We start from the raw sequence: 22,113 nt of genomic DNA, 5'->3' as shown, positions 1-22,113 counted from the left end.
GCCCCAGGAAGATGGCCGCCCCCACCGACGAAAGGGATGACAGCGCAGATCGCGCGCTGTGTCTTCACCACTACGCCACCAACGTAAAGCTGAGGAAGAACCAGCGATGTCACCACGCCCTCCCGACCTGACCAGCCTGATTGACAGGCGAAAACGGCGACTTTGGTAAGTTATTTCTCAGCATACATGGGGAATCGGGGTACACTACATACACTATAGGAACACACAGCGCAGGCCCTATTTAACAGTATTTATAGCTCAATCTCAAAAAACGGGGGTGACAGGTTCCCTTTAAGGAAATCGTTATGTGTGACAGCGACCAACGATCAGGCCCTTGCTGGGAGATCGTTGGTCGCTGAGGAAAGTCCAGAACTTTATTTCGTTGCTGGACTTCCCGCTGACATCGCTGGATCGGCGTGTGTGACGCCGATCCAGCGATGTCTTCACTGGTAACCAGGGTAAACATCGGGTTACTAAGCGCAGGGCCGCTCTTAGTAACCCGATGTTTACCCTGGTTACCAGCGTAAACGTTAAAAAAACAAACACTACATACTTACCTTCAGCTGTCTGTCACCGGCGCTCTGCTTCTCTGCACTCCTCCTGTGTCAGCGCCGGCCAGCCGGAAAGCAGAGCGGTGACGTCTGACAGTGCAGAGGAAAGCAGAGCGCTGGAGGACAGACAGCTGAAGGTAAGTATGTAGTGTTTGTTTTTTTAACGTTTACCCTGGTAACCAGGGTAAACATCGGGTTACTAAGCGCGGCCCTGCGCTTAGTAACCCGATGTTTACCCTGGTAACCGGGGACCTCGGGATCGTTGGTCGGTGGAGAGCTGTCTGTGTGACAGCTCTCCAGCGACCAAACAGCGATGCTGCAGCGATCGACATTGTTGTCGGTATCGCTGCAGCGTCGCTCAGTGTGAAGGTACCTTTACACCATGAACTGATTGGCCACTTATCTGGGGGCCAGATACTGAGCCTCTCCACAATCTGACCCTTCCTAGTCTCCTAACAGGTTACTGGTAAGAACTGCTATTACCCTCTACTTTCTATTGTCTACATATACAGAAGATCAAAGAGAAAAAAACACAGCAAAGATGTAACAAGATGGAAAACTGGAGGGGGACAACCGAAATGTGGAAAGGAGTGCCAAATTCATGCTGAAGGCAGGAGGGGCAAAACCAACAAAAAGTGCAAATGTCCTAAGCAAACCAAATCCTGGAAGATGTCAGGTGGTCATAAACAGTGGGAACTATGCAAACGTGAGACTAAAACAGCAATGAGCCACACAAAATCTTCCTGATTCTACCATCTCCTTATCATAAACACTCCTCACCCCAGACCATGGAAAATTATCTAATACTTCCTGGGGGGATTATGGTGGTCATCGTGCTTGTGGTGGTAGTCCCTTGGTCTTCTCTCATCATCTTATTTGTAGCAGTTAATATGTTTATTCTTGCAATCTCCATGCTTATGGTGGTCTTTGTCATACTTGCGATAGTCCCTATCTTTCTTGTTTCCACGCTTGTGGTCTTTGTCCCCATCCCTGTCATCTTAATGCTTATGATAATCCCAATCCGTCGTCTCCATGCTTATGGTCTTTCTCGTGCTTGTTGTAATTTCCATCCCTGACGTTTCCATGCTTATAGGTTTTGTCGTGCTTGTGGTAATCCCCATCCCTGTTGTCGCCATTCTTGTGGTCTTTGCCCTGCTTGTTGTGGTAGTCCCAATGCCGATCCTTGGCCACATCATGTTTTTTAAGGTAATTTCCATGTTTGTCCTTGCAATGCTTCTGGTAATTCTCTTGCCCATTCTCAGCTTCATCATATTTGTAGTGGTAGCCTCTACATCTGCCATCGATTTCATGCTTCTGGTAGTAACTCTTTGAAGGGTAATGTTGACTGTTTCCTTGATAAAACTTGTGATTAGAGTCAGGCTGTCCATGTCTGTAGTCACCATCTCTCCATGGTTTGTGATCATGATGGTCTCCATAACTCTGGGATGACAGATGCCGTTTGTTGTTGGAATCTTTCTCATGTTTCTTAGGCCAGTGTTTACGTTCTATGTCTTCCTTAGATTTATTGGGATTCTTACCTTTATACTTATAAGAATCCATTCTAAACCCCTCATCAGGATACTTAGGCCTTTTGTAAGACTCAGAGTTGTGCTTCTGCCAGTCTCCATCTTCCTCATCTGGTTTGTGAAAGTGGCGATCATTGTGTTTGCCAGCCCCAGACTTGTGGGGGTATTTGGATTTCTTCTCAGAATGGTGGTCAGTATGATGAAAAGAACCATCGTTCTCAGCATGGTCATTGTATATGGGTGATCGGTGATGGGTTTTGGGATTGTGTTGCATCTCAAATTTGTGATCAGATTTGTCTTTGTTTGGAGTGTTTGTAGGCCACGTTGTGTGCATTTTCATATGTTTGAAATCACGGGAGCCTACATGGTGATCAGTCCTCAAGGGCTGATTTTCCATGAGATGTTGGTCATCGGAACTGTTAAGGGCTTGGCCATAATTCACCAGTTTTCCAGATTGTTTGTGGTGCTTGGTCTTCCACTGCTCATCCTTCTTGGCAAATCTAGAAGGGGAATTAAGACCTAGAAGATGTTATTAGAGGAAGTGCCAGTGACTGGTGACATAACAAAAGATAATCAGATAATCTACAAGTATTGCTGCCCTCCAACTCATGCTACAAGGGAAAAGGAAGAGGTGGCTGAGCCGGAACGGCTGAAGGTCTCATGACTGACGATGGCTAAATTAGACAATGTGGAAATGTATTCCCCACTAATGTCTGATTACAAAGGGTTAACTACTCATTAACGTGCTGTGTGCATACTGTCTATGGAGGCATCAGATGGTGCAGACATGATTCTAGTTAGATAAAAAGGTGGCTTAGGGTACCGTCACACTATACGATTTACCAACGATCACGACCAGCGATACGACCTGGCCGTGATCGTTGGTAAGTCGTAGTGTGGTCGCTGGGGAGCTGTCACACAGACAGCTCTCCAGCGACCAACGATGCCAAGGTCCCCGGGTAACCAGGGTAAACATCGGGTTACTAAGCGCAGGGCCGCGCTTGGTAACCCGATGTTTATCCTGGTTACCAGCGTAAAAAAAAACACCAAACACTACATACTTACATTCCGGTGTCTGTCCCTTGCCGTCTGCTTCCCGCACTCACTGACTGCCGGCCGTAAAGTGAAAGCACAGCACAGCGGTGACGTCACCGCTGTGCTCTGCTTTCACTTTATGGCCGGCAGTCAGTCAGTGCGGGAAGCAGACGGCAAGGGACCTGACGGACACCGGAATGTAAGTATGTACTGTTTGTTTTTTTTTACATTTACGCTGGTAACCAGGGTAAACATCGGGTTACTAAGCGCGGCCCTGCGCTTAGTAACCCGATGTTTACCCTGGTTACAAGCGAATGCATCGCTAGATCGGTGTCACACACACCGATCTAGCGATGACAGCGGGAGATCCAGCGACGAAAGAATGTTCCAAACGATCTGCTACGACGTACGATTCTCAGCAGGATCCCTGATCGCTGCTGCGTGTCAGACACAGCGATATCGTAACGATATCGCTGGAACGTCACGAATCGTACCGTCGTAGCGATCAAAATGGCACTGTGTGACGGTACCCTTACAGCAACTCCCACATTGGACAATAACAGACGGCACACAGGCCCAAATAGTGAATGCACTGTTAGAGTCCTAAGTAGCTCATTTGGAAAAACTCAATAGAACAAAGACCACGTCCAGTTAAAGGAAAGGTGCCACTAGTTTTCTTGTATTTTGTTTTTTTTGTGAAATTAAGCTTAAAATAGTAATTAAAATGTATTAACCCCTTAGCGACCGCCGATACGCCTTTTAACGGCGGCCGCTAAGGGTACTTAAACCACAGCGCCGTTAATTAACGGCGCTGTGGAAAAAGTCAATAGCGCCCCCCAGAGGCCGATTTTCTCCGGGGTCTCGGCTGCCGAGGGTAGCCGAGACCCCAGAGAACATGATTCGGGGTTTTGTTAACCCACCCCGCATTTGCGATCGCCGGTAATTAACCGTTTACCGGCGATCGCAAAAAAAAACAACAAAAAAAAAACAAAAACGCTTTCTCTTTTTAATTTCTCTGTCCTCCGATGTGATCGCACATCGGAGGACAGAGAAAAGGGGTCCCAGGTGGCCCCCCAATACTCACCTAGCTCCCCCGATGCTCCTCGTGTCTCCCGGTGGGCGCCGCCATCTTCAAAATGGCGGGCGCATGTGCAGTGCGCCCGCCAGCCAGCACCGGGAGAATCTTTGGGGTCTCGGCTGCCGGGGGTAGCCGAGACCCCAAAGAGCATGATCGGGGTCGGTATTACCGACCCCTGTTTTGCGATCGCCGGTAATTAACTGTTTACCGGCGACCGCAAAAAAAAAAAAAAAAAGTAAAGTGTAATTCTCTGTCCTCTGATGTGATCGCACATCAGAGGACAGAGAAATAGGGGGATTCGGGGACCCTAGCATACTCACCTAGGTCCCTGGATCCTCTTGCTGCTCCTCCTGGCCGCCGGCAGAAGAAAATGGCGGGCGCATGCCCAGTGCGCCCGCCATCTGTCTCCATCTGCCGGCCGGCAGAAGAACAGCAGTTGGGGCTAAACTTAGGGTTAGGGTTAGGGGTAGGGTTAGGGTTAGAAGTAGGGTTAGGGACAGGGCTAGGGTTAGGGTTGGGGCTAAATTTAGGGTTAGGGTTGGGGCTAAATTTAGGGTTAGGCTTCTTTCACACTTACGTCGGTACGGGGCCGTCGCAATGCGTCGGCCCGACATACCGACGCACGTTGTGAAAATTGTGCACAACGTGGGCAGCAGCTGTAGTTTTTCAACGCATCCGCTGCCCAATCTATGTCCTGGGGAGGAGGGGGCGGAGTTACGGCCACGCATGCGCGGTCAGAAATGGCGGATGCGACGTACAAAAAAACGTTTCATTGAACGTTTTTTTGTGCCGACGCTCCGCCAAAACACAACTGATCCAGTGCACGACGGACGCGACGTGTGGCCATCCGTCACGATCCGTCGGCAATACAAGTCTATGGGCAAAAAACGCATCCTGCGGGCACATTTGCAGGATCCGTTTCTTGTCCAAAACGACGGATTGCGACGGAATGCCAAACGACGCAAGTGTGAAAGTAGCCTTAGGGCTAGGGTTAGGGTTGGGGCTAAAGTTAGGGCTAGGGTTGGGGCTAAAGTTAGGGTTAGAGCTGGGATTAGGGTTAGGGTTTGGATTAGGGTTGGTATTAGGGTTAGGGTTGGCATTAGGGTTACGCTTGGGATTAGGGTTAGGTTTGGGATTAGGGTTAAGGTTAGGGTTGTGATTAGGGGTGTATTGGGATTAGGGTTAGGTTTGAGGTTAGGGTTGAGATTAGGATTAGGGGTGTGTTGGATTTAGGGTTTTGATTAGGGTTATGGTTAGGGTTGACATTAGGGTTGTTTTGGGGTAAGGGTTGTGATTATGGTTAGGGTTAGTGATTAGGATTATGGATCAGGTTGGGATTAGGGTTAGGGGTGTGTTGGGGTTAGGGTTGGAGCTAGAATTGGGGGGTTTCCACTGTTTAGGTACATCATGGGGTCTCCAAACACGACAGCCAATTTTGCGCTCAAAAAGTCAAATGGTGCTCCCTCACTTCTGAGCTCTGCCGTGCGCCCAAACAGTGGGTTACTCCCACATATGGGGCATCAGCGTACTCGGGATAAATTGGACAACAACTTCTGTGGTCCAATTTCTCTTGTTACCCTTGTGAAAATAAAAACTTGGGGGCTACAATATCTTTTTTGTGGAAAAAAATAATATTTTTTATTTTCACGACTCTGCATTCTAAACTTCTGTGAAGCACTTGGGCATTCAAAGTTCTCACCCCACATCTAGATAAGTTCTTTGGGGGGTCTAGTTTCCAAAATGGGGTCACTTGTGGGGGGTTACTACAGTTTAGGTACATCAGGGGCTCTGCAATCGCAACATAATGCCCACAGACCATTCTATCAAAGTCTGCATTCCAAAAAGGCGCTCCTTCCCTTCCGAGCTCTGCCGTGCGCCCAAACAGTGGTTTACCCCCACATATGGCGCATCAACGTACTCGGGATAAATTGGACAACAACTATTGCAGTCCAATTTCTCCTGTTACCCTTGTGAAAATAAAAACTTGGGGGCTACAATATCTTTTTTGTGGAAAAAAAAATATTTTTTATTTTCACGACTCTGCATTCTAAACTTCTGTGAAGCACTTGGGCATTCAAGGTTCTCACCACACATCTAGATAAGTTCCATGGGGGGTCTAGCTTCCAAAATGGTGTCACTTGTGTGGGGTTTCCACTGTTTAGGCACATCAGGGGCTCTCCAAACGCGACATGGCGTCCAATCTCAATTCCAGCCAATTCTACATTGAAAAAGTAAAACGGCGCTCCTCCACTTCCAAGCTCTGCGGTGCGCCCAAACAGTGGTTTACCCTCACATATGGGGTATCGACGTATTCAGGAGAAATCGCACAACAACTTTTGTGGTCTAATTTCTCCTGTTACCCTTGTGAAAATAAGAATTTGTGGGCGAAAAGATCATTTTTGTGTAAACAAAAGCGATTTTTTATTTTCACGGCTCTACGTTATAAACTTCTGTGAAGCACTTGGGGGTTCAAAGTGCTCACCACACATCTAGATAAGTTCCTTAAGGGGTCTAGTTTCCAAAATGGTGTCACTTGTGGGGAGTTTCCACTGTTTAGGCACATCAGGGGCTCTCTAAACGTGACATGGCGTCCGATCTCAATTCCAGCCAATTCTGCATTGAAAAAGTCAAACGGCGCTCCTTCACTTCCAAGTTCTGCGGTGCGCCCAAAAAGTGGTTTACCCCCACATATGGGGTATTGGCGTATTCAGGAGAAATTGCATAACAAAATTTATGGTTACATTTCTGTTTTTACACTTGTGAAAATAAAAAAATGGTTCTGAATTAAGATGTTTGCAAAAAAAAGTTAAATGTTCATTTTTTCCTTCCACATTGTTTCAGTTCCTGTGAAGCACGTAAAGGGTTAATAAACTTCTTGAATGTGGTTTTGAGAACCTTGAGGGGTGTAGTTTTTAGAATGGTGTCACACTTCATTATTTTCTATCATATAGACCCCTCAAAATGACTTCAAATGAAATGTGGTCCCTAAAAAAAAATGGTGTTGTAAAAATGAGAAATTGCTGGTCAACTTTTAACCCTTATAACTCCCTAACAAAAAAAAATTTTGTTTCCAAAATTGTGCTGATGTAAAGTAGACATGTGGGAAATGTTATTTATTAACTATTTTTCGTGACATATCTCTCTGATTTAAGGGCATAAAAATACAAAGTTTGAAAATTGCAAAATTTTAAAAATTTTCACCATATTTCCGTTTTTTTCATAAATAATCGCAAGTAATATCGAGGAAATGTTACCACTAACATGAAGTACAATATGTCACGAAAAAACAATCTCAGAATCAGCGGGATCCATTGAAGCGTTCCAGAGTTATAACCTCATAAAGTGACAGTGGTCAGAATTGCAAAAATTGGCCTGGTCATTAAGTACCAAATTGGCTCTGTCACTAAGGGGTTAATGCAATGTTTGCACTGTTTGCAAACATTTCCATATGAAAAATATTATATATTTTTCTACAAATATACATATTTACCACTAGGGGGAGCATTTTCCGTTTTAGACCTCAAGCAGCTATAGTAAGATTTAGCAGCTTTACTCTTTGCTGGAAAATTGGGGCAGTAACTGCTGACATCACCATTTCCCTCCCCTTTTGGGTGGTCTAATATCCCTGGGGCAGAATGAAGAGCAGCATCACAGGGCAGTAGTGATGGGAAATCTAGTTCATTTTGGTGATTAGTTCACCATGAACTAGTTCACTGAAAAGATTAGTTCAAAAGATTAGTTCATTTAGTTCAGTATTTCTCTGGATTCTGCGGAGAAGAGATGGATCAGTTCTAGTTCGTTACACAGAAGCTGTGGCTCCTAGGATGAGTTATAGTTTTGTTAAAATGATCAGAAATAGTTAATACATCTGATCATTACATAACAAACTCTTGTTAACCCCTTTACCCCCAAGGGTGGTTTGCACGTTAATGACCGGGCCAATTTTTACAATTCTGACCACTGTCCCTTTATGAGGTTATAACTCTGGAACGCTTCAATGGATCCTGGTGATTCTGACATTGTTTTCTCGTGACATATTGTACTTCATGACAATGGTAAAAATTATTTGATAGTACCTGCGTTTATTTGTGAAAAAAACGGAAATTTGGCGAAAATTATGAAAATTTCGCAATTTTCCAACTTTGAATTTTTATGCAATTAAATCACAGAGATATGTCACACAAAATACTTAATAAGTAACATTTCCCACATGTCTACTTTACATCAGCACAATTTTGGAACCAAAATTTTTTTTTGTTAGGGAGTTATAAGGGTTAAAAGTTGACCAGCAATTTCTCATTTCTACAACACCATTTTATTTTAGGGACCACATCTCATTTGAAGTCATTTTGAGGGGTCTATATGATAGAAAATACCCAAGTGTGACACCATTCTAAAAACTACACCCCTCAAGGTGCTCAAAACCATATTCAAGAAGTTTATTAACCCTTCTGGTGCTTCACAGGAATTTTTTGAATGTTTAAATAAAAATGAACATTTAACTTTTTTTCACAAAAAATTTAATTCAGCTCCAATTTGTTTTATTTTACCAAGGGTAACAGGAGAAAATGGACCCCAAACATTGTTGTACAATTTGTCCTGAGTATGCCAATACCCCACATGTGGGGGTAAACCACTGTTTGGGCGCATGGCAGAGCTCGGAAGCGAAGGAGTGCCATTTGACTTTTCAATGGAAAATTGACTGGAATTGAGATGGGACGCCATGTTTCGTTTGGAGAGCCCCTGATGTGGCTAAACATTGAAACCCCCCACAAGTGACACCATTTTGGAAATTAGACCCCCTACGGAACTTATCTAGAGGTGTGGTGAGCACTTTGACCCAACAAGTGCTTCACAGAAGTTTATAATGTAGAACCGTAAAAATAAAAAATCATATTTTTTCACAAAAATTATCTTTTTGCCCCCAATTTTTTATTTTCCCAAGGGTAAGAGAAGAAATTGGACCCCAAAAGTTGTTGTACAATTTGTCCTGAGTACGCTGATACCCCATATGTGGGGGTAAACCACTGTTTGGGCGCATGGGCGAGCTCGGAAGGGAAGGAGCGCCGTTTGACTTTTCAAAGCAAAATTGACAGAAATTGAGATGGGACGCCATGTTGCGTTTGAAGAGCCACTGATGTGCCTAAACATTGAAACCCCCCACAAATGACACCATTTTGGAAAGTAGACCCCCTAAGGAACTTATCTAGAGGTGTGGTGAGCACTTTGACCCACCAAGTGCTTCACAGAAGTTTATAATGCAGAGCCGTAAAAATAAAACAAAATTTTTTTCCCACAAAAATTATTTTTTTAGCCCCCAGTTTTGTATTTTCCTGAGGGTAACAGGAGAAATTGGACCCCAAAATTTGTTGCCCAATTTGTCCTGAGTGCGATGATACACCATATGTGGGGGGAACCACTGTTTGGGCACATGGGAGGGCTCAGAAGGGAAGGAGTGCCATTTGAATGCAGACTTAGATGGAATGGTCTGCAGGTGTCACATTGCGTTTGCAGAGCCCCTAATGTACCTAAACAGTAGAAACCCCCCACAAGTGACACCATTTTGGAAAGTAGACCCCCTTAGGAACTTATCTAGATGTGTGCTGAGCGCTTTGACCCACCAAGGGCTTCACAGAAGTTTATAATGGAGAGCCGTAAAAATAAAACAAAAATTTTTTCCCACAAAAATTATTTTTTAGCCCCCAGTTTTGTATTTTCCCGAGGGTAACAGGAGAAATTCGACCTCACAATTTGTTGTCCAATTTGTCCTGAGTGCGCTGATACCCCATATGTGGGGGGGAACCACTGTTTGGGCGCATGGGAGGGCTCGGAAGGGAAGGAGCTCCATTTGGAATGAGGACTTAGATGGAATGGTCTGCAGGTGTCACATTGCATTTGCAGAGCCCCTAATGTACCTAAACAGTAGAAACCTCCCACAAGTGACACCATTTTGGAAACTAGACCCCCTAAGGAACTCATCTAGATGTGTTGTGATAGCTTTGAACCCCCAAGTGTTTCACTACAGTTTGTAACGCAGAGCCGTGAAAATTAAAAAAAAAAATCTTTCCCCCCAAAATTATTTTTTAGCCCCCAGTTTTGTATTTTCCCGAGGGTAAGAGGAGAAATTCGACCCCAAAAGTTGTTGTCCAATTTGTCCTGAGTACGCTGATACCCCGTATGTTGGGGGAAACCAACGTTTGAGCGCATGGCAGAGCTCGGAAGGGAAGGAGCTCCATTTGGAATGAGGACTTAGATGGAATGGTCTGCAGACGTCACATTGCGTTTGCAGAACCCCTAATGTACCTAAACAGTAGAAACCCCCCACAAGTGACCCCATATTGGAAACTAGACCCCCCAGGGAACTAATCTAGATGTGTTGTGAGAACTTTGAACCCCCAAGTGTTTCACTACAGTTTATAAAGCAGAGCCGTGAAAATAAAAAATCTTTTTTTTTCCCACAAAAAATATGTTTTAGCCCCGAGTTTTGTATTTTCCCAAGGGTAGCAGGAGAAATTGGACCCCAAAAGTTGTTGTCCTATTTGTCCTGAGTACGCTGATACCCCATATGTTGGGGTAAACCCCTGTTTGGGTACACGGGAGAGCTCGGAAGGGAAGAAGCACTGTTTTACTTTTTCAACGCAGAATTGGCTGGAATTGAGATCGGACGCCATGTCGCGTTTGGAGAGCCCCTGATGTGCCTAAACAGTGGAAACCCCCCAATTATAACTGAAACCCTAATCCAAACACATCCCTAACCCTAATCCCAACAGTAACCCTAACCACACCTCTAACCCTGACACACCCCTAACCCTAATCCCAACCCTATTCCCAACCGTAAATGTAATCTAAACCCTAACTGTAACTTTAGCCCCAACCCAAACTGTAGCCCTAGCCCTAACCCTAGCCCTAACCCTAATCCTAACCCTAGCCCTAACCCTAGCCCTAACCCTAGCCCTAGCCCTAACCCTAGCCCTAACCCTAGCCCTAACCCTAGCCCTAACCCTAGCCCTAACCCTAGCCCTAACCCTAACCCTAACCCTAGCCCTAACCCTAGCCCTAACCCTAGCCCTAACTCTAACCCTAGCCCTAATGGGAAAATGGAAATAAATACATTTTTTTAATTTTTCCCTAACTAAGGGGGTGATGAAGGGGGGTTTGATTTACTTTTATAGCGAGTTTTTTAGCGGATTTTTATGATTGGCAGCCGTCACACACTGAAAGACGCTTTTTATTGCAAAAAATATTTTTTTGCGTTACCACATTTTGAGAGCTATAATTTTTCTATATTTTGGTCCACAGAGTCATGTGAGGTCTTGTTTTTTGCGGGACGAGTTGATGTTTTTATTGGTAACATTTTCGGGCACGTGACATTTTTTGATCGCTTTTTATTCCGATTTTTGTGAGGCAGAATGACCAAAAACCAGCTATTCATGAATTTCTTTTGGGGGAGGCGTTTATACCGTTCCGCGTTTGGTAAAATTGATGAAGCAGTTTTATTCTTCGGGTCAGTACGATTACAGCGACACCTCATTTATATCATTTTTTTATGTTTTGGCGCTTTTATACGATAAAAACTATTTTATAGAAAAAATAATTATTTTTGCATCGCTTTATTCTCAGGACTATAACTTTTTTATTTTTTTGCGGATGATGCTGTATGGCGGCTCGTTTTTTGCGGGACAAGATGACGTTTTCAGCGGTACCATGGTTAGTTATATCTGTCTTTTTGATCGCGTGTTATTCCACTTTTTGTTCGGCGGTATGATAATAAAGCGTTGTTTTTTGCCTCGTTTTTTTTTTTTTTTTTCTTACGGTGTTTACTGAAGGGGTTAACTAGTGGGCCAGTTTTATAGGTCGGGCCGTTACGGACGCGGCGATACTAAATATGTGTACTTTTATTGGTTTTTTTTTTTTATTTAGATAAAGAAATGTATTTATGGGAATAATATTTTTTTTTTTTTTTCATTATTTTGGAATATTTTTTTTTATTTTTTTTTTACACATTTGAAATTTTTTTTTTTTACTTTTTTACTTTGTCCCAGGGGGGGACATCACAGATCAGTGATCTGACAGTTTGCACAGCACTCTGTCAGATCACTGATCTGACATGCAGCGCTGCAGCCTTCACAGTGCCTGCTCTGAGCAGGCTCTGTGAAGCCACCTCCCTCCCTGCAGGACCCGGATCCGCGGCCATCTTGGATCCGGGGCTGGAGGGAGCAGGGAGGGAGGTGAGACCCTCGCAGCAACGCGATCACATCGCGTTGCTCCGGGGGTCTCAGGGAAGCCCGCAGGGAGCCCCCTCCCTGCGCGGTGGTTCCCTGCACCGCCGGCACATCGCGATCATCTTTGATCGCGGTGTGCCAGGGGTTAATGTGCCGGGGGCGGTCCGTGACAGCTCCTGGCACATAGTGCCGGATGTCAGCTGCGATAAACAGCTGACACCCGGCCGCGATCGGCGGCGCTCCCCCCGTGAGCGCTGCCGATCGCATATGACGTACTATTGCGTCCTTGGGAAGTAAAGCCCACCCCACATGGACGCAATAGTACGTCTAATGGCAGAAAGGGGTTAAAGGGGTACTTTAAAAAAATTCAAAAGTTAATTATTCAAGTTAGTAATTTCTTTTTTTCTTTGTGAAATATTTATTATTAATATTATTTAACCCCTTCATGACCCAGCCTATTTTGACCTTAAAGACCTTGCCGTTTTTTGTAATTCTGACCAGTGTCCCTTTATGAGGTAATAACTCAGGAACGCTTCAATGGATCCTAGCGGTTCTGAGATTGTTTTTTCGTGACATATTGGGCTTCATGTTAGTGGTAAATTTAGGTCAAATTCTGTGTTTATTTGTGATAAAAACGGAAATTTGGCGAAAATTTTGAAAATTTCGCAATTTTCACATTTTGAATTTTTATTCTGTTAAACCAGAGAGTTATGTGACACAAAATAGTTAATAAATAACATTTCCCACATGTCTACTTTACATCAGCACAATTTTGGAAACAAAATTTTTTTTTGCTAGGAAGTTATAAGGGTTAAAATTTGACCAGCGATTTCTCATTTTTACAACGAAATTTACAAAACCATTTTTTTTAGGGACCACCTCACATTTGAAGTCAGTTTGAGGGGTCTATATGGCTGAAAATACCCAAAAGTGACACCATTCTAAAAACTGCACCCCTCAAGGTGCATAAAACCACATTCAAGAAGTTTATTAACCCTTCAGGTGCTTCACAGCAGCAGAAGCAAAATGGAAGGAAAAAATGAACATTTAACTTTTTAGTCACAAAAATGATTTTTCAGCAACAATTTTTTTATTTTCCCAATAGTAAAAGGAGAAACTGAACCACGAAAGTTGTTGTCCAATTTGTCCTGAGTACGCTGATACCTCATATGTGGGGGTAAACCACTGTTTGGGCGCACGGCAGGGCTTGGAAGGGAAGGAGCGCCATTTGACTTTTTTTTTTAAATTCGTTTATTAGTTGCAAAATAAATCATACAATACACACATTTGCACTTGTATCCATCATTTTCCATTATATCATGAAATGCAATTACTCTCATTACATTATCACTTCTAGAGTATTACAAGGGTAACAAATGGTGCATGTCGATCACTGGTATCTTGTTGTATAACCTTAACTAAACTAACTACTAAAAGAGAAAGAAAGAAAGAAAGAAAACGCCGCCAAAATAAAATTTCGTATAAATTTCACTCTGTAAGCAATGTCCCAAAAACCACGAACCCCACTTCTCACATGTATTCTAAATTATTATTAAATTATAGAGTGTGATGGGAGGAGTTCCATCTGCCCCATATTTTCTCAAATTTATCTGGACACCCTCTATTTTGATATAATGTCCGTTCATACGGAATAATTGAGTTTACTAGATCAACCCAAGCTCTAAGAGATGGGCAAGGACCACCCATCCATCGTAGCGCCAGTACCTTTCGCGCCATAAATAGTGTCTCACGTAGAAGTATCCCAGTGTAGTGATCCCAGGCTTCCGCATCCCACACCCCAAATAGACAGGTCAATGGTTCAAGCGGGACAGGAATCGATAACAAGGATGTCAACAATGTTGTCACCTCTTTCCAGTAATGAAAAATAACAGGACATCTCCAAATCATATGAATAAAGTCCGCATCACTGGAATGACATCTTAGACAATCTGATGACTGGAGACGACCCATCTTAAAAAGGCGGATCGGGGTCAAATAGGATTGGTATATAATGTATAATTGAATCATCTTCTTATTAATAGATGGGGAAACCCTAGTTGAAGATTCCAAAATATCTTCCCATTCTTCCCCTGGTGTATCTGGAAGAAGCCCCTCCCATTTCCCCTTAATAGAGTCTATAATAGACCCCCCTCCTGTAGATAACAAATAGGTATATAAAGAGGAAATAAGTCCTTGAGGACCTTGCGAATTAAGAATTCCTATTAAAGGTAGAGATGAAATAGCTCGACCTGTACCCATATTCCGCATGTGTGATTGAAAAGCTGACCTTAATTGTAAATAGCGGAAAAATTGAGACCTCGGGATATTGTGAGAATTTTGTAATTGTTCAAAGGAAATGAAAATCCCCTGGTTATGTATATGACCTACTGAGAGAACACCATACGATACCCAAAATTCCGTGGATGGGTGGCCCAATAGTCCCGGAAAATAACTGTTATTCCACAATGGCATTTCCGTTGCTATATCAACAGATTTAGTTATTTTTTTAATTTGTCTCCATATTGATCGTGAAGACACAAAAGAGAATGGTAAAACCAAAAACACTCAGTTTGAAAAAATGTTTGCAGTAATCCGCAAGTGCTAGTAAAAGATGTAAATAACAGGGTATTTGGTTGATACGTTTTTTGCAAAAAATGTATACTAAGCTGCTCTACCAATCTTCACGGTATACCCTTATCAGAGCAGTCCTAACTAATGTATGCAATCCCTATCTGATGTATTTAAAAACCTGATCATCTGTATATTACCTGTGTGAACAGGGTTCAGAGAGGAAAAATCCATGTGTGCATACAGAGTAGAACAGCTTTTGTGCAGCTAGCCCAAGAGGAGTGGTGGAACTCCCCAGTCTTGTAGACACAAGAGAACAATTATGGAAACAGGAACACATGGGCTACTTGCACAGTGAACAAGTCTGTAAGAACATGTTCACACACCACCAAGAAACCTGAAGACACAAAAGAGAATGGTAAAACCAAAAACACTCAGTTTGAAAAAATGTTTGCAGTAATCCGCAAGTGCTAGTAAAAGATGTAAATAACAGGGTATTTGGTTGATACGTTTTTTGCAAAAAATGTATACTAAGCTGCTCTACCAATCTTCACGGTATACCCTTATCAGAGCAGTCCATCACACAGGTAATGTACAGATGATCAGGTTTTTAAATACATCAGATAGGGATTGCATACATTAGTTAGGACTGCTCTGATAAGGGTATACCGTGAAGATTGGTAGAGCAGCTTAGTATACATTTTTTGCAAAAAACGTATCAACCAAATACCCTGTTATTTACATCTTTTACTAGCACTTGCGGATTACTGCAAACATTTTTTCAAACTGAGTGTTTTTGGTTTTACCATTCTCTTTTGTGTCTTCAGGTTTCTTGGTGGTGTGTGAACATGTTCTTACAGACTTGTTCTCTGTGCAGGTAGCCCATGTGTTCCTGTTTCCATATTGATCGTGCCAACCGGAGCATAGGCAACAGACGAGGGACACCAACCCTCTCCAGCTCCAGAAACCCCAATGGACATTCGATTTGGGCGGAGTGGAGCAGATGGTTCTCAGAATTAGGAAGAGAGTTATTGGGCATCCATTTATTTATCATTTTTGCCTGCCCGGCAAGATAATATAGGTAAAAGTCTGGCAAGGCTGCCCCGCCCCCCTGTTTCGGTCTCTGCAGAGCAGATAATCTAAGTTTAGGCCTAGTCTTCCCCCATATGAAAGATGTTGTTAGGGAATTTAGAGTCGCAAAGAGGGATTTAGGTATTGGGACAGCACTGTGTTGGAAGCAGTAACTTAACTTGGGGAGCAGTATCATTTTGATCAGATTAATACGACCAGCCACGGAGAGCGGGAGTTTATCCCAAGTAGCAAATTTGGATTTAACCAGATCCAATAATGGGTAGATATTAAATTGTAGATCAAATTGACTATGTTGAGACATATAGATTCCCAGATACTTGAAGTTGGAGACTATGGGCAACGGCGAGAGAGTTTCGAGACGTGGCATTGGGGTATGAGAGAGAGGCATCAGGGCAGACTTATCCCAGTTTATATAAAGGCCGGAGAATTTGCTAAATTTGTCTATAATCGCTATTACTTTTGGTAACGTATCCTCTGTTTGATCCATAAACACTACCATATCATCTGCATAGAGGCCAATAATATCAACTCGATCCGCTATATGTATCCCCCTAATGTCGATGGAAGACCTCATTCGTATTGCCACAGCCTCAATCGCCAAGGCAAATAGAGCAGGAGAGAGAGGGCACCCCTGGCGAGTTCCCCTATGTAACAAAAAAGACTCAGACATCAGGCCGTTCACAACCATACGTGCTCTAGGCTTCGCATATATTGTACCTATCCCTCTCAGAAATTTGTCCCCAAAACCGTACCTTCGCAAACATGCAGAGAGGAAGGACCACTCAAGGGAATCAAAAGCTTTAGCTGCGTCCAGTGAAGCCAGTGCCCATCTATTATCTGCCTCTAGAGAGCTATATTGGATGACCGACTGAACACGCCTAATATTGATGGAAGTACTTTTCCCAGGCATGAAGCCAGTTTGGTCCGGATGTACAGGTCCTTCTCAAAAAATTAGCATATAGTGTTAAATTTCATTATTTACCATAATGTAATGATTACAATTAAACTTTCATATATTATAGATTCATTATCCACCAACTGAAATTTGTCAGGTCTTTTATTGTTTTAATACTGATGATTTTGGCATACAACTCCTGATAACCCAAAAAACCTGTCTCAATAAATTAGCATATCAAGAAAAGGTTCTCTAAACGACCTATTACCCTAATCTTCTGAATCAACTAATTAACTCTAAACACATGAAAAAGATACCTGAGGCTTTTATAAACTCCCTGCCTGGTTCATTACTCAAAACCCCCATCATGGGTAAGACTAGCGACCTGACAGATGTCAAGAAGGCCATCATTGACACCCTCAAGCAAGAGGGTAAGACCCAGAAAGAAATTTCTCAACAAATAGGCTGTTCCCAGAGTGCTGTATCAAGGCACCTCAATGGTAAGTCTGTTGGAAGGAAACAATGTGGCAGAAAACGCTGTACAACGAGAAGAGGAGACCGGACCCTGAGGAAGATTGTGGAGAAGGACCGATTCCAGACCTTGGGGAACCTGAGGAAGCAGTGGACTGAGTCTGGTGTGGAAACATCCAGAGCCACCGTGCACAGGCGTGTGCAGGAAATGGGCTACAGGTGCCGCATTCCCCAGGTAAAGCCACTTTTGAACCATAAACAGCGGCAGAGGCGCCTGACCTGGGCTACAGAGAAGCAGCACTGGACTGTTGCTAAGTGGTCCCAAGTACTTTTTTCTGATGAAAGCAAATTTTGCATGTCATTCGGAAATCAAGGTGCCAGAGTCTGGAGGAAGACTGGGGAGAAGGAAATGCCAAAATGCCTGAAGTCCAGTGTCAAGTACCCACAGTCAGTGATGGTGTGGGGTGCCATGTCAGCTGCTGGTGTTGGTCCACTGTGTTTCATCAAGGGCAGGGTCAATGCAGCTAGCTATCAGGAGATTTTGGAGCACTTCATGCTTCCATCGGCTGAAATGCTTTATGGAGATGAAGATTTCATTTTTCAGCACGACCTGGCACCTGCTCACAGTGCCAAAACCACTGGTAAATGGTTTACTGACCATGGTATTACTGTGCTCAATTGGCCTGCCAACTCTCCTGACCTGAACCCCATAGAGAATCTGTGGGATATTGTGAAGAGAAAGTTGAGAGACGCAAGACCCAACACTCTGGATGAGCTTAAGGCCGCTATTGAAGCATCCTGGGCCTCCATAACATCTCAGCAGTGTCACAGGCTGATTGCCTCCATGCCACGCCGCATTGAAGCAGTCATTTCTGCCAAAGGATTCCCGACCAAGTATTGAGTGCATAACTGAACATTATTATTTGATGGTTTTTTTGTTTGTTATTAAAAAACACTTATTTGATTGGATGGGTGAAATATGCTAATTTATTGAGACAGGTTTTTTGGGTTATCAGGAGTTGTATGCCAAAATCATCAGTATTAAAACAATAAAAGACCTGACAAATTTCAGTTGGTGGATAATGAATCTATAATATATGAAAGTTTAATTGTAATCATTACATTATGGTAAATAATGAAATTTAACACTATATGCTAATTTTTTGAGAAGGACCTGTATAAGATCTAATATAATTGTGTTCAGTCTGGTAGCCAGAATTTTAGTAAAGATTTTATAATCTACGTTCACCAAAGAAATTGGTCGGTATGATCCACAATCCAGAGGATCCTTCCCCTCCTTCTTGAGCACAATAATGTTGGCATCATAGAACGTTTCAGGCACAGACTCTCCTTCCCATATTCCCCTAAGTACCTTCAATAGAAGTGGTGCAAACTTATCCCGGTATTTCCTGTATAGCTCAATGGGAAACCCATCTGGTCCCGGGGCCTTCCCAGTAGCCATGTCCGCTATAGCGTGTTCCACTTCCTCCAAAGTAAACTCGGCCTCCATGAAGGCTTGTTGGGATGGGCTCAGTGTGGGGAATGTTATATCTGATAAGTAATCTAGACAGTCACCAACACCAAAACCGCTACTGGATTTATATAATGATTTATAATAGTCATGAAAACATTGAAGTATGTCATCAGTGGATGAAACTAATGAGCCATCGAGTGCGCGGATCTGCAATATTGTATTAGCGGTGTTATGCTGGCGCACTAAGAAAGCCAAGAGTGTGCTGGCCTGGTTCCCTAGTTCAAAGTAGGACTGGCGGGTAAAAAATAGTTTGCTTTTCGACTTAACGTCTAAATGTTGAGTATACATCCTCTGAGAAGTAAGCCATTCAGCCCTGTTACTACTGGTCTGATTTGCTATATATGTGGCCTCCGAATCTTTTAATCGCTGCTCCATCTCATCATCCTCCCTCGCCGTCACCCTTTTAATATAGGAAATTGTAGAGGATAAGCACCCCCTCAAATATGCCTTTAGGGCATCCCAAAATAAATCAAGATTCTGGGGTTCTGGGTGTGTTAAAATAAAACAACCTAACTGTTCAATCGTCCTATCACTAGAATCTATTAATTTCAACCAGAAGGGATTTAACTTCCAGGATCTATTGTTATTGGGCTGCCCATATTTAAGTTTAAGAGTTATCGGACTGTGGTCCGAAATCCCCCTATTGCCATGTTCAACATTATCCACCCATAATACCAGGCCACTAGATCCAAATATATAGTCTATACGAGATAAAATTCGCTTAGTAGATGAGTGGCAAGTATACCCCTTAACCCCTGGGTGACTCATTCTCCACAAATCGAGCCAACCGCTGCCATCCATAAACAATGCCAGTTGGGAAGGGGACTGAGACACAGACTCCCCGGACACTGTGTCATCCAATCTCAATCTGTCCATGGAGTGATCCATGACCAGATTAAAGTCACCCATACAAACAACACTAGCATCCGGGTATTTTAGGGAGAAGCCCAATGCCATACGGAGAACCGACATGTTAGCGGGGGGAGGGTTATAAATACACAATATCACATATTCACGTGAATTAAGAAATGCATGCACAAAGAGAAAACGGCCTTCAGGATCCCGCCGTGCTTCTCTGGCCTCCCATTTAACCTCCTTGTGTATCAACAGAGAGACCCCTCTTGAATAACTGGTATGAAATGCATGGAGAGACCATTGCACCCACGGCTTTTGCATACATCGAACCGTGTCCCTAGTCAGATGTGTCTCCACTAATGCCACAACATGGGGATGATGTCTTTTGATCTGCGAGAATACCTTGACTTTCTTCTTAGGAGTCTTAATACCCCGTATGTTCCAAGTCATGCATACAATTTCAGACCCCATATATATATATAAAAGAGAAAATAATTGTATGGTATGATATTTGGGCGTAGCCCAGAGACATCACACAGAGCAAAAAGTTAATATTGGCGGCAACCGTACATATTAAACATCCAAACTTGGTATATGAAACCAAACCAAACAAAACTGGAACAGTAGAGGAGTATGTTCCCATACTCCTACAGTCAAATAAAGAAGGGGATACCCTCACTGAATTCAGTGTCCGGTATTGTCGCCACCTTTCGCACCCATTCGAAGAGCTCTACGTATATTGCCATTAGATAAAGAACTTAGATTAGGAGTCTTTCACATTAGACGCCCCGTGCGACCGCAGCCATTCTGCCGCCTCTGCTGGATCTGTAAAGAACAAGGTGGAGCCCTCATGGACAATGCGGAGCCGAGCTGGATACAGCATGGAATAGATGATATTCTTATCCCTGAGTTGTTTCTTGATATCTATGAATCGTGCTCGCTGCTTTTGAAGTTCCATGGAGAAGTCCGGAAAAATTGATATAATAGCATTATTAAATCTGATGGGGCCCTTCTGTCGCGCCAGGCGAAGAGTAGTATCTCTATCTCTGCAGTTGAGGAGGCGTGCCAGGAAAGGTCGAGGTGGAGTTCAAGGGGGAAGAGGTCTCGTTGGGACTCTATGGGCCCTCTCCACCGAGAATGTCGAGGAGAATCCATCCCCCAGGGAGGTCTTAAGCCATTCTTCCAGGAATTGTTCGGGTTGCTGACCCTCCGAGCGCTCTGGGAGACCAATAATCCTAATATTGTTGCAGCGTAGTCTGTTTTCCAAATCATCTGCCTTTTGCTTCCAAGCGTTTACGGAGCCAGCAGCTTTTGTTATTTTAGCCTCCATAGGAATGATGGTATCTTCTATATGAGACACTCTGGTTTCGACTTCCGAAATACGACCTCTCATAGCTTGCATGTCGTGTCGCAAACGACCCACTTCTGTGTGCACATCCTCTATTTTTTCCGTGAGAGATGATCTAGTGAGGGTAATAGCCTGCATTAGCTGCTCGGATGCCTGTTTAAGAGTCAGTTCATCTTGGTCTCCCTCTTCATTACTATCAGAAGGACGGCCCTTGCGTTGGGCCGGTGCAGAGTTATTTCTGAGAGAGCGCACGTTATCAGGGGGATCGTCCCTGGCATATTTCTTTAGCCTATCAGCAGCTCCTGCTCCCTTAGAGTGCTGCATGGTAGACAGTTAAAAGGGCCCCACAAATAGTCACAATTGTAGTTATGGATAAACAGAGCCCTGGTTCTAGGTCCCGTATAATGAGGCACTGGACTGTTCTCCAAAGAGGCCACTGGTTTGGCAGATAATGGGGTTTATAGAGGCAGTTCTGGTAATCTTCACCTCCACGGGGAGGGGGGGAGGGGGGGGGGAACAGCAGGAAGAGGGGTTAATCCTCCCAGTATTGTGGTGCTGGTATTTAAAGTATCTGATTGATAGGGGGGGTGCAGGGCCCAATTTCTCAGGGCACACACACTACACCACCCCTTTATGTTCTCAGATATGCACTCTCTTTTCCAGCAGCACCGCAGGTGTAATATGGAGCGCTGCTTCCCCTACTGCCAGGGTGCGCGCTATATTAATGGCCGCTGCTCCCCACAGGCACCGCCGTCCCCCTCAAGCCCCACAGTTACTGCACACCAGCGCGGCTCTCACCGCTGTTGTCTGGTTATCTCCGGCTCCAGGAAGGAGTACGTCCGGCTTCCACAGAGGCTGGCGCCGCGCTCTGTGTCTCGGAGCGCGCGCCCTAAAGATGGCCGCCGCCACACGTGCAGTCTCCTGGCCGCTTCAGCCCT

At 43.9% G+C, this 22,113-nt stretch overlaps 1 protein-coding gene across 4 annotated transcripts in view; it reads right to left on the bottom strand.

The window, feature by feature from the left end:
• Positions 1-261: 261 nt before the first annotated feature.
• Positions 262-22,113, bottom strand: part of PBXIP1 (PBX homeobox interacting protein 1) — a 62,715-nt gene continuing 40,863 nt past the window's right edge. For 3 of the 4 annotated variants that reach the window (XM_069768617.1, XM_069768627.1, XM_069768635.1), the window contains exon 10: positions 262-2,577. In XM_069768617.1, the coding sequence (XP_069624718.1) occupies positions 1,557-2,577 (1,021 nt within the window). In that variant the 3' untranslated portion in view covers positions 262-1,556. Of the gene's footprint in view, positions 2,597-22,113 lie in introns of all 4 variants that reach the window. The other variant, XM_069768643.1, reaches the window with a different exon arrangement.

The sequence above is a fragment of the Ranitomeya imitator genome, chromosome 1, assembly GCF_032444005.1.
Source record: "Ranitomeya imitator isolate aRanImi1 chromosome 1, aRanImi1.pri, whole genome shotgun sequence".
NCBI classification, from domain to species: domain Eukaryota; kingdom Metazoa; phylum Chordata; class Amphibia; order Anura; family Dendrobatidae; genus Ranitomeya; species Ranitomeya imitator.
This window is presented reverse-complemented; position numbering and strand designations above follow the sequence as displayed.